This window comes from Microcebus murinus, chromosome 5 (genome assembly GCF_040939455.1).
Source record: "Microcebus murinus isolate Inina chromosome 5, M.murinus_Inina_mat1.0, whole genome shotgun sequence".
Lineage (NCBI taxonomy): Eukaryota > Metazoa > Chordata > Mammalia > Primates > Cheirogaleidae > Microcebus > Microcebus murinus.
Genome location: NC_134108.1, coordinates 28,837,775 through 28,851,575, shown reverse-complemented (window position 1 = coordinate 28,851,575; position 13,801 = coordinate 28,837,775). Strand labels below are relative to the sequence as shown.

The window sequence follows — 13,801 nt, the reverse complement described above, 5'->3', positions numbered from 1 at the left end:
ACACCTAGAATGTATTAAGAACCTTTTAAATGTATGTTGTTATTGTTATCGGCCTTTCAAACTTGCTACCTCTTGTAGTCATGAACATAAGCCATTTTCATACCTGAAGGCAGCCTGTTACTGAGGAAAGATGGTGGATGTTAGAGCTAAAAACCTGAGTTCGAATCTTAGCCCTGTCATCATCCGCACTGGAACTTAAACAGGCTCCTCAGCTACTTGAATTTCAGGTTCCTTCTATCTGAAATAAATATAGTGATTTATATCCATCAAGGTTGTTTTAAGTATTAGCTACATGTGTATCCTCTAGCACACAGTAAGCTCTCAATAGATAATAAATAATTCTGTAGTAGTAAATACAAAAGTAGTAAAATAATTTTGAAGTGATAAGTTTAGTTAGTGATCAGATATAATAATATGGGCTACTGTGCACATTACTGCTAAGTAGTAACCACCAATATATTACATAATTTTTCATTACTCATTAGACACAACACCTCAGATCATTGTTGCTACTGAAAGATAGGTCAAGCTTATTTTTCTCTTTTGCTAGGATAAGTCATCCAAGTTTCTTCACTTCCTCTTTCCAACTTTTACATTTCTCCTATGAATCTTCCAGCAAATCATCATGTCATTATTAAATCATGAATACTAAATTAACCCAGAGCTCACTGAGAGTCTGGTCAATTCTGTTCATGTGAAAAGAACATAATCACTACTGCATGTTTTCTCACGAATTAATTACTTTTCTAACAGAATAACATGACTGACTTTCTTAGTTGGGGGGAGTACCCTATGATCCCACTATTTCTTTTGGCCATATTTGTTCACAGTTGGCTAGTCTTCAGCTTTCTTCCTTAAAGTTTTCTACTTGCTTCTGAGTTATTTCGCTGTATCGTTCATTTCATTTATAACCAGGAAACACAAGAGGTGTTAAGTAGAAAATAATTTCATTCATTTGCTTGCTGCTGTGATGTATGTAGTAAAACTTTGCCAACAAAGGGAAAATATGGTGTGACCAAATGGTCTTTAGAAGCTTTACCACTGCCTCCCTGCCCCTTGTGTCTAATAATGACAATAATGTGTGCCAGGCTACTTCAATGCCACAAAAGGATTTTGACAAAATATGCCACTTCAAAGTAGAAATAACATATTTTAAAAGTTTTCAAAAGATATACTTGCTGCTCAGACAAATCTCGCATGTTCTCACTCATATGTGGGAGCAGAATATTAAAACACTTGATCTCATGGAGACAGTAGAATGATGGTTACCAGAGACTGGGAAGGGTAGTGGGGAGGCAGGGATAAAATGGGGATAGTCAATGGGTACAAAATATAGTTAGATAATTGGATGGAATGAACAACATTTGATAGCACAACAAAGTGACTATAGTCAACAGTAAGTTATGGTATACTTTTAAATAACTGAAAAAGTGGAATAGGAATGTTCCTAACACAAAGAAATGATAAATGCCTGAAGTGATAGATACCCCAATTATCCGGATTTGATTATTGCACATTGTATGCCCGTATCAAAACATCACATGTAACCTATAAATATATACAACTATGATGTACTCATAATAATTAAAAATTAATAATAAATAATAATTAAACATAAATAATTTTTTAAAAAATATGTACTTGCCATAGAAGTTATCTCTTATTCTGTGCTTATCTTTGTAACACATTAAAATTGTTATACCATTAAAATAAAAAGCCCAACACTGTATGGCTCTTTAGTCATTCATTTTACAGTAGAAAATTTATTAAGGAATTTTAAAAATTCTTTTTACACTCATCATGGGAATAGGCCCATGGTTTCTGTATTTGCGTATGCTTTCATTGTACTTCTATACAATTGGTTTTTAACAAATATCTCCCTGGGAAGAAAAAAATACAAGCTAGTAAATTACTTTTTTATGATTTGGATTAAATGTGCTGAGGACTGACTGATGATTCCTTTTTTCTGTCTATATTAGAGTGTGCTTAGGTGAGTTAAAAATGCAATATGTGTACTGCTGTTTCACTTTCTAAGGTTGACTGCCTTTAAAAGTCAGATTTGAGAGAGTTAGCTTACCAGAAGATCTTAGATTAAGCCCTCTGTAAATGCATGCCCATTTAGAAGCGAAATTAACAAAACTCTCCTCAACTTCTCAAGTTTTCTCTTGCATGCCCATGGTAGCTAGAAAAATCACTAGTAGAACAGTCAGGGTCTTTGATATACATTTAGAAGTAAAACTCACATGTACTTATTCTTCTACGTAGTGTCTCTTCTTGCAGTCAAAACAGAGCCCTTGAACAGCAGTGAAACCACAACCACGACTGGAGATGGAGCGCTTGACACTTTTACTGGGTCAGGTAAAGCCTTTAGCTCGTGTGTCCTTACGTACACATGGGGGTGCATACACATTCTCCTCCTTATGAAGAAGCAGCACAAACGTCAAAGTTGTTAGGACTTTGATCTGCATAAAGTTAGTGATAAATTCACTTTTGTTTGCAATCTAATTGCCATAAAACTGTGTTTTTTAGAAATTATATTTGGAATTATTTTTCGGGATTTTCAGTTGACAGAGAAAGTGCCATGACTTCCTTATTAGAGATAAGGAGAGCTGGCTTCCTTTGAAATTATTTTGTACGGTGTCTAATTAATTTAGTAATTAGGTTGTAATAGCCGACCTTGTTCCTTCAACTTACCCTTTAAATTACATGAAAACTGCCTTCTGTCCAACATTCGAGATGTAAAACTATCCATTTGATTCCTTCTAAATAACCTTGCTTCCTCTCTGGGTTTAAAAAACTACTCCCGTGTAAGCAGCTGAGTGACAAGTCTTAAAGGTTAATGGGCTGCAGGAGAGCACATGCTGGTTGCATTAGAACCCAGCCTCTGACAGCACTAGTGTGCTTCAAAGAGAACAATAGCATCTCTTTAAACATCAATCCTTTTAAAATATTAATACCTGATAACTCCCAGCTGGGCACAGAGGGCACAAATTAAGTTGACTTAAAGATTTTTTTCTAAGTTACAATATTTTGTTTGGCTTATTATCTGGTGAAAGGATTTTTTTTTTTAACCTGAGGAGGAATGTGTATATCAGATAGATGACCATTAAACCTAGAAAAGTATTTATGGTAATGAAATCTTGGTTCTGTTATTCTACTTTAACATATTTTTACATTTATCCATGTTCTCATGTTACAAGGATCGTATGTGGGTATGCTTTATGTAAAAATACTTGAGTTATGCCTTTGAGTATAATGTCACTATAGCATATATTTGATTTTTATAGATACAGATGGTCCAATTTTATTAGTTCACACTGATTGGAAGCAGCTGATGTGTATTTACATAAGTATTAATACACCAAACAGAAATAAATAATAGAATATAAACTTTGCATAGAGTCATATGCGCTATGCTACATCTTTTCTAGAAATTCACCTGCCTCCCAGAAGATAGATGTACACATTTACTCCAGCATTCTGTATTGCTCACTTTTCATAACTCTTGTACAAAACTCTCTGGAAAGAAAATGTCTATGAACCAGTTTTTAAGGAAAAGAATGGAATTATTAAGTAATTGCTTATATACTTCAATAGTATACTACAAGTTAATTGAAAGCTAAATGAAAAAAAAAAAAAACCACAAAACTATAGAATGTAAGCTCCAGAAGGAATTTCGATGCTCTGTGATCCATTGTATAGGCAAGATTTACCAAGGCACACAGAGAAGTCAGAGGTGGTTAAGGCCCCACAGTCAGGCCTCCTAGTTGGTCAGAGTTATGTATAAAAGAGTCTAGAACTGTGTCCTGATGATTAGTCCCTGGGTCCTTTCTATAATACCCCATTGCGAAAAAGAAATAGGAGTCAACAATCATCCTGTTGAAATTCATTCATATTGTCTTTGTAGATCTTTTCCTAATTTTCTCTTAAGAACTATCTAGGGCTGTGTTGTCCACTAAAGTAGCCCCTAGCCATATGTGGCTACTTAAATTTTAATTAATTAAAATTTGGTAAAATTAAGAAATTTGTTTCTTAGTTACTCCTGCCACCTTTCAAGTGTTTAACAGTTGCATGTGGTCAATGGCTACCATGTTGGACAACTCAGACATAGAACATTTCCAACATATGTAAAGTTCTGTTCTACAGCAATGATCCAGGGCAGGGATTCTTAACAGCAGCACTATTAAAGATTCGGCTTCATTCTTTATTATAGGGGAGCTGTCCTCTGCATTGTCAGCTACTTGGCAGCAACCTTGCATCTATCCCAAGATACCAGTAGCACCCCCTAGTTGTGACAACCAAAAATGTCTTCAGACATTTTAAGTGTCCCCTAGCAGGCAAAATTCCCCCAGGCCTCCACTTCTCATTCCATTGAGTCACTGATCTAATATGTCACAATAATAAGAATAAAACCTTTAAATTACTTTGAGACCATCTGGGAAACTGACAGTAGACATTAAAAATTTAAAGAATTTTCAGGGCACTCTGATGACAAGCAGTTTTGCTTACTTTTTGTATACAGAAATGATGGAATACAGTGAGTCAAGTGTTTTGGGTACTGTGTATGATTAATTGACAATGGGTAGTAAAACGAAGGTATTCCACCTTTGTGTATGGTATTGCAGTAATCATTCTGGAGATTAGGTTGCCCCTTGTAGGAACAGTCCTTACTTTGATTATTAACATAATCACAACTCACTTTAATCCAGTTTTGTTGTTTTTTTCAGTTATCTGCAAATTTATGAGTTAGAACAAAATATAAACATTTTAGTAGAGAAGCATAAACTCTCCAAATTTTATTCCTGTGTGAACCTCTGTTTTATGAGCCAAAGGTTTTGTATTCTATTTAGAAAATGAACTTATCAATATCAAACTTTAAAGATTAATTGACCCTTTCAGTGTTGTGGGCACATTATCTAATGATGTCTGGATTCGTTGGAGGGATGAGTCCTATGTACATCCTATGTATTCAGAATTGAGTTCATGTAGGTAGGTTTTTTTGTGAAATATATAATTCTGATCTTTGTCTTAAAGTTGTTATCGTAAATCTTCCATTATTCAGTGTTTCTTTGGAAAAAACTTCTATTTTACAATCTTAAGAATAACTCAAGATTAGTATAGCTCAAGTCTCAAATGTACCAAGGTGAAGGTCCATGAAAAAAAAGGCAAAACGACTTGGAATTAAGCCTCCTTTCACTACATTTCTGCTAAATAGAGTATTCACTATTGTGAATTAATAAATTAGAATGAATATCCTGTGGAATAACACTGTCATTATGTGATGTACACTTAGTGCCCATCGTGTAGTACAAAGAGTCTGCTTTCGTAGAGTTGACTTGAAAGTTTTAAATGTTCTTTAAGTTTTTAATAAATAAGTATGAGATTCATAGTTTATTGGTCAATTTATTTTTAACTACATATAGCAAACTCATTTAAAATTTGGAGCTGAAAATATTTAGAACATAACTGTTTAGTCAAATTTGATGATTTTCAAAATTAATTTATAATAGTCTTGAAAATAATACTGACTACACTATTACTAGAAAAACTAAAATATACTTTCTATACTTAGAGTTTCCAGGCAATATGGCATTTTAAACACATTAAATTCTACATGTTTTTGAAGCAGTAGATCACAAGGGTACTTAATAGCATTTGGATATAGAAATATATCATGTTTCATAAAATAGTTAGCAACCTAAACCTATTTGTCACTTTTACAATTCTAAAAGTTTAGCTCCAGAATTATTATGAACAACTTAGAAAGGACATTGTACTTTGAAGTATAACTATGATTGATTAGACTAAACTAATTCCAGCACTGCATTGTGTACTACTTTAATCTTTTTGAAAAGTGAATGAACAGCAGATGGCCTAATAAAGACACTCTGTGTCCTTGCTCAGTGTGGATTGGCTCTGAAGGGACTGGCTCAACACTTTAGAGTCCATATATTTGCAGTACATCTGTCTTAGTCAAGACAGATGGTCAAAGGAAAGAGAAACTTCCAAAATTTTGGATATATTCCAGTTGGGGGCTGCATTTTAGGACGAACTGTTCATAGGACCTGACTTTCACCTTTAAGTTTTTCTCAGAAAAGTATTATCTCTGGTAGTTCAAAATATATTTGCAAATATAATTGCTACTGTATTTTGTGATTGTGTTTTTTTAGAAAAATGTTATATTATCACCTGTGCTTTCTGTGTATATTCCAATTCTTACTAGAATATTTTGGACTCTGCATTTTTAACTACTCGTTTGATTGGTAAAATGAAAGGAAATAGAATACAATCACATTTTACAATTAGAAAATGAAGGTTCGAACATCAAATTTGTCTTAATTTGTACTATATTTCCATTAGAATACAGATGGAGGAAGAGCAATATATATTGCCATCATATGGCAATTGAAAAATTGCAAATATTTCAAATGTGTAAAGTTTGAAAATTTTAAAAAGTTTACATCATGAAAGCCTAATTACCCTATAATCAATGATTTATCCATAGCATATTGATACATAAGAGCCTGCTACTAACTTGAGAAAATGGAAGAGTGATAGAGAGAATGATTTGTGAGAGGAATGTTCCTTTCATGGTTTTAGAACAAAACTCAAATTAGTTTAATTCGGGGAAAGTTTTTAGGTGAGCGGTTTCTCTTTAGAAACATGTATTTAAGGTGGTAATTTCTTCAAATTGGTTGTGTACACCCTAGTGAAATATATTCATGAAGCAACCTGTTGTGCCCCGGTGTTTTGTGTCTTACAGTCATAACAAGCAGTGGCTACAGCCCCCGATCAGCACATCAGTATTCCCCACAGCTCTATCCTTCCAAGTAAGTGGTCAGTAGATTCTTTCTGTTTGTTAAAACAACTTTCCAGAATTATCTTTATTAATCTGTATTCACATAATATAACAACTTAAAATTGGCAAACATTTATATATGCGTATTACAAATAGATAGTTGGATAGATTCTTGGGTAGATTAGACATATAGGTAATATCCTGTATAAAGTTGAAATAGAGATGTCCACTTTTATCTGGATAATTCCCTCCGATCTGGACTTACCATTCCTTGAACATAACATCAAGCTCAAATCAGAATTCACTGGTTTTCTAGATGCACATTCAAAAATGCTAGCTTGTTTAAAGAAAACCTGAAGAGCTTTCATTTTATCCAAACATCAATATTTCATTATATCATTGAATTTTTTTGTTTGGATTTAAAGTTGTAATAAACTTATTTTTGCAGAATATGCTTTATTATTTTTGTAACTAATATAGTCACCTTATTGAGGACAGTGGTAGACATTTCTCAAGTTTAACTATGTTGAGTGTATATCTGAATTTGTTTGGAATCAGACAGATCTGCAGAGATTTTATATTTCTGATACATACACATTTAAATATAGTATGTTATTTCTGTAGCATCTAGAGTGTCATTAAGTATATATAGGCTGGGCATGGAATGGGGTACACTATATAAAATGTGGCATGGAGAAAGAAATGCCATTCCATTTCTTTTTAGGAAGTCCCCTACTATTTTTTTTTAAAGATTTCAAATTCTTGGTAGCAAATTCGTGGGCGGGCTTTTAAATAGACTTTCATAGTCATTGTGTAGCATCAGGTCACTCTGATGAGTGATGAGTGTAAATATGCTCATGACCATAATAGTTAGTTGGCCTGTGCTCAGTTTTCCTCATCTACATATAAATTGCAGTGCTATTTCAGATGTAAACAAGAATTATAGACCTGGAAGAGACACTTGATGTAATATCTAAACCAAATATCTCATTTTACAGGTGAGGTGTAGACTTAGGGAGTTTAGATTACTTGGCCGTGGTCACTAGACTGGTTTGTAGCAGAGCCTGGCCTCCTGACATTCAGACTCTTGTTCTTTTCTGTGTTGTTAAGATTATATTGTGGATAAAGAGGAGGATTACTTCCTGGATATTATAGGGTTTCACTGAATCTAAGCTGTCTGAATTAATATGCAGTCTTTGTTGCCACAGTAATTTATTTTTCTGATATTTAGGCCCTATCCACACATTCTTTCTACACCAGCAGCTCAAACAATGTCTGCCTATGCGGGCCAGACTCAGTATTCGGGGATGCAGCAGCCAGCCGTCTACACAGCCTACTCACAGACAGGACAGCCCTACAGCCTGCCCACTTACGGTATTTCACGTCTTCTCCTTCTTTGGTTAGAAGCGGGTAATCCTGCTGGCTAGTAGTTTTATATTCTGATGCAGGTTATGGCTCGGAAGGAAGATCACCTTACTAATGAGATGGTTTGTGCATGCATTTTCTAAACAGATTTGGGTGTGATGTTGCCAGCCATCAAGACAGAGAGTGGACTTTCCCAAACCCAGTCCCCATTACAGAGTGGCTGCCTCAGTTACAGCCCAGGGTTTTCTACCCCACAGCCAGGCCAGACACCCTATTCTTACCAAATGCCAGGTGAGTAACCACATGTGAAACATGTTATGTGAGAACTTTTTCTTCGAATGAGGCTTCTTGGCTTCAGACTAGGAATGCCTGATCATGAAGACAGTTTTAAACTTTATCACAGCTCACACAATTTTTAAAGAAAAGACAAATGACTAGGCAGAAACATGGTGAAAATCGTTGAATATACATCAAGAAGCGTGACCCCCATACCAAATTTAAATACTGAAGTTTCAGCTGCATAACATTGGGCAGGAAACCAACTCCAAGCAAAGCAACCTGAGAGCCAGGCACCAGGTCAGGCACACGTTTGGTGTCTACTTAAGTGATTTAAAAGATTCAGAGCACAAATAAGTGTTTTCTTTTCAGCATTTCTTAGGCACGTAATGCTGTTTTGATGATATTTAAAAGTGAATTAGTTCTTTTCTAAGTTTCATTTATCATTGAGTGATTGAGAATTTTTGTTCACTCCTAGAATCTCTCTCCCCTACATATTTTTTAATAGGACTATTTATATAATTTGTACCCCCCAAGTCCTCCATGTAGGAATCATTTTTCTTATTTTTGACTTCTGTTAAAAATTGTGTTTGATCTTTATGTAATAGTTGCTGAAAGAATTTTAGTGACATAGTAAAAACATTTAAAAGCACCAGCTTTTCTATCTGTTCTGTTTTCCATCTGTTTCTATCTGTCATTTTGTCTATATTGTTAGTCACAAATTGTAGGCTAAATTAACATGTTTGAACCAACTGGTATTGACATTTTGGTCAATTGACTAAAATGAAATAATTACTTAGACATTTTTGGCTAGAATTGAAGGTCTCTTTTTTCCTAGAATGTAGATAGGAACATATTCCCTTGCATGCTCCAGCCACAAAAAGTCATATAGTTTCAGTTAGCAGTGTGACAGCATAGAGATATTTTCATTTTTCCCCCAAATACATTCATATTGGCTATTCCAGGCCAGGTAAGTTGCATTGATTGATTCATGATATATTGCTAGTCAAAACACTTTTTTTTTTTTTTTTTTTTTGAGAAAGAGTCTCACTTTGTTGCCCAGGCTAGAGTGAGTGCCATGGCATCAGCCTAGCTCACAGCAACCTCAAACTCCTGGGCTCAAGCAATCCTTCTGCCTCAGCCTCCCGAGTAGCTGGGACTACAGGCATGCGCCACCATGCCCAGCTAATTTTTTCTACATATATTAGTTGGCCAATTAATTTATTTCTATTTATAGTAGAGACGGTGTCTCGCTCTTGCTTAGGCTGGTTTCGAACTCCTGACCTCGAGCAATCCTTCCACCCGGCCTCCCAGAGTGCTAGGATAGTCAAAACACTTTGGTAAAACAAGTAATCAGTTGCTTCAATAGTTTTTCATTTTACTCTTTAACAAGCACATTTCCTGAGCACATATATTTTTAAAAAAAATCTGTAATTGATAGCTCACTTGTTTTCACCCTCATTTGAAAAATAATTAAATGACAGACCATGTAGTACCATGTAGTACAGTTTTAGAAGGCCCTCAGACCTTAGATTCTTTCAGTATAAATAGTTCTCCCTGAGTCTGAACTCTAAGCTATTTTTGTTCTAAAGAAAGGACATAGAGGAACAAAAGTACAGGGAGCTGTTAGCATCAATTCTAGGTGGGTTCTGTGTGTTTATTTCCTATACTAACAACCCCACCCAAATATATGACTCTAGCAGTTTCTGGATGCAAATGCAGTTGGTGTGATTTGAAGGTTCCAGTGACTTCTTGGCAGTAGTCTTAATCTGTGTATAATTTTATTCTTTTGAGCACCACTAGGCACTTCACCCTTAAATGTTAGCCTAAGTCCTGATGAAGACTTCCCATGTGCTTCTGTTTAGCCCAACAGATTCAATAGGAAAGGGTTTACCAGCTGTTACAGGAGGGATACAGCTAAGTACATTTTCTATATAAATCACTCAACTTCAAATTTTACTGTCTTCACATCAAAATTCAAAATTTATTTCTCTCACTAAATTCTGCAAAGTGAAATGCATTTTATTATTTTACAATGAATATTTTTTAAATGCAGTTTGTTCTTTACCTCTAGGTTCTAGTTTTGCACCATCATCTACTATTTATGCAAATAATTCAGTTTCCAATTCAACGAATTTCAGTGGTTCACAACAGGTATAGTAGATTTTTGTATTTTAAGCTTTTTATATCTATTTCAGATTTTGGAAAAGTACTTTCAGGTTCCCATGTAAGTGTGTAGTCTCCCAGAGTAAGATTTCTTTATTTAAAATTAAGATAGCATTTTAGGATAATAAAAACTTAGCTACCCAGATTTCCTGGAATATGCATTATTCTGGCTGTTTTAGATTTCTTGAGTTTAAAGGTTAGTGCTTTAAACATTTAAGCTATAGTTGCTTTAATTATTTGGCATGGAATTACAAAATGTATTGGATACTTTCTGTTGTCTTGAAATATACTAAAAAATAATTTTATTTTTCTTGATAAAAATTAAAAATATTAATTAATAGATTGAACTGTATCAATCACAGGATTGTGTTATAGCTTTTATGACATTTTTAAGTCCTAAAAGTATCACTTGTTACTAAACAAAATGCCTCTAGAACTATTGTTGCCTTTTTAAATTTTTTATTTTTTACTTATATGATTTCTTTTAATAAATGTTTGATTCCTACTTTCCTGACAGCCGTTAACATTTTGCTGTTGTCACTGTGCCTTCCTCTAGTGGTCCTTAATCCTTCTCCTAATTATGTTTTCTTAATATTTTTATGAGTTTTAAAATGCAGTTTGTTAGAATTATGTATGGAGCAAGAATGACTAAGTCAGCTTGCAGCGAGATGAATTTGAGATGTATGTTTACACTTGAGTTTTGTCCTTATTTCCTGATTCTCAACAATGTTCGGAATAGTTAAGATTAAAGGGTAGCTGATTTCTGGGCTTGCAATACACTATTTTACCTTCATATAATTGTTGGACTTCTATATATTCTGAAGTGTAAGTTATTGCACAAGTGCTTGCTCTTGGATTTACTAAAGGAATTCTATTAATTGCCTTCTTTTAGTTTTATTGACATAGCAAAAGGCAGAAAGGAAAATTGATTATTAAAATAGTGTGGAATAGTAATATTTTTGTTAGGATTAAACTCTAATTTGGCATTAGTTAGAAAAAATGGTATCTTAAAACACTAAACATGAAAGCCAGTGTTTTATTTTTAAAAACTGAGAATTTTTAATAGCTTAATTTAACTTATTTATCAATGCGGCTGACAGTTCTTGAGCACTTTGCTGTATGTTAGGGTTTTGAGTAGGCATCGAAGAGTCAAAAATAATAAGTCGTTCCCTGCTCTTCAAGCAGACACAGTCTTCCTGAAGAAACAGAGAAACAGACATGAAAATAATATGGACAGAGGGTAAGATGTAATGAATATAATAATAGAAATATACACTAGTCAAAGTGGTAGTATAAAGGAAGAACTACTCTGCTCTATTTGGGAAGATTAAGAAAAGCTCCATCAAGGAAAATAAAATTTATTTATAAAGATGTAATCACAAAATAGATCCAATTCTATCTGAAGATTCAATTTTAAGTATAGTGGATCCAACGTAAAATGCAATCTGTGTTTTGGGCCATCCTCTGAGTGCCAGTTTATTCTTTTAGCAAATATTCGTTGAGTGCCTGTTAAGGATTAGGAATTGGTGCGTACACTGGGGATGATGAAGGGGGCAGGGCTGGATCAGTCTGATCACTGCCTCATGGAGCTTACAGCCTACTGCAGGAACCAGACAGCAACCCATAATGACACAAATAGATATACAATTACAAAGCATAAAGGGAGAGAACAGAGCTTATTAGAATATTAATAGAAGTATAATTTTGAACAGGGCAGGTTTGTGGAAGGCTCCGCTATGGAAACCATATTTAAGCCAAGACTCTTAAGAGTTAGGTAAAGAACGAGGGCAGCAGTGTTTCAGGCAGAGAAATTGGTGAGCAACAAACCCCTGATGGGTGGAAGACTCCGGGTGTCATTGGACTTGAAGGCTGGAATTTAGTCGGTGCGTGGGGGGAAGGTGGGGCAGCGTACATTGGCAGAGAGAGGCAGGGGCCTGCTCAGTAGGGCCCTGTCGTTTACAATAAGGAATTCTGATTCTTTTCCAAGCCCAGTAGGAAGCTATTTAAGTATTTGGGGCAGGAGAATAACATCATATAATTTATGTTTTGAGAAGATTACTCTGGCTTCAGGGTCTTTGGGGAAAGTCAAGAAATGGAAGGAAACGAGGAGATAAATTAGAAAATGAATACATCGGCTGCAACAGGAAGTAAAGTTAGCTTGGACAAGTGGACAATAGTAGAAATGAAGAGAAGGAGAGATCTCTAAGATGTATTTGAATACAAAAAGGCGTTATATTCCCCAGAGGCTGGCAGCCTGGACCTTTCTAGTTTGTAACCTCATCTTCCTGTGAGGGCATTAGCAGGCTAACAGAGAGCTTCAACACAGAGATGCTGGAGTTCGGCTCTCTGGGTTCAAATTCCAGCTCTGAAACTTACTGTCTGTGTGACCTTGTGCAAATCACTTAACCACTCTGTGCCTTAGTCCCCTTCCATGTAAAATGAAAGTAATAATATCACATAGAAGGTTGTGAGAATTAAATGAATAAATCTATTTAAGCTCTTAGAACAGTGCCTTGACACAAAGTGAGCACTTTGTAAATGTTTGCTATCACTACTTTATTCTGAGAAGGAAGTGTTGCCAGGAACTTTGTTCAAATATTGATAAGAGGTTTTTTTGTGTTTTTTTTTTCTTGGCTCAGAAGTAGTAGTTGGGGAACATCAGGTCCTGATATTAACAAACTAATAGAATTTTAGCTTCCTGCTATATTACTTCATCTTTTCTTTTTTTTTTTTTTTTTTTTTTTTTTTTTTTGAGACAGAGTCTCACTTTGTTGCCCCAGGCTAGAGTGAGTGCCGTGGCGTCAGCCTAGCTCACAGCAACCTCAAACTCCTGGGCTCGAGTGATCCTTCTGCCTCAGCCTCCCGGGTAGCTGGGACTACAGGCATGCGCCACCATGCCCGGCTAATTTTTTATATATATATCAGTTGGCCAATTAATTTCTTTCTATTTATAGTAGAGACGGGGTCTCGCTCTTGCTCAGGCTGGTTTTGAACTCCTGACCTTGAGCAATCCGCCCGCCTCGGCCTCCCAAGAGCTAGGATTACAGGCGTGAGCCACAGCGCCCGGCCATACTTCATCTTTTCTGACAATACACATATTTACTTATAGAGAGGATTTCCTTTTTTTGGAAACCACATCAAATGTGGATTTTTGTTCCCTTTAGAACATGTCTCATCAGGGGATCTTTTTTTCTA

General features: G+C 35.2%; 1 protein-coding gene across 7 annotated transcripts in view; it reads left to right on the top strand.

Annotated features, from left to right (window-relative positions):
• The window catches only part of EYA4 (EYA transcriptional coactivator and phosphatase 4), a 246,187-nt gene that overhangs the window by 185,847 nt on the left and 46,539 nt on the right, over positions 1-13,801 (top strand). For all 7 annotated transcript variants that reach the window (XM_020287211.2, XM_020287207.2, XM_020287208.2 and 4 more), the window contains 5 exons: positions 2,266-2,358; positions 6,764-6,830; positions 8,031-8,173; positions 8,312-8,455; positions 10,515-10,594. In XM_020287211.2, coding sequence (XP_020142800.1) covers positions 2,266-2,358; positions 6,764-6,830; positions 8,031-8,173; positions 8,312-8,455; positions 10,515-10,594 — 527 coding nt within the window. The remainder of the gene's footprint in view (positions 1-2,265; positions 2,359-6,763; positions 6,831-8,030; positions 8,174-8,311; positions 8,456-10,514; positions 10,595-13,801) is intronic.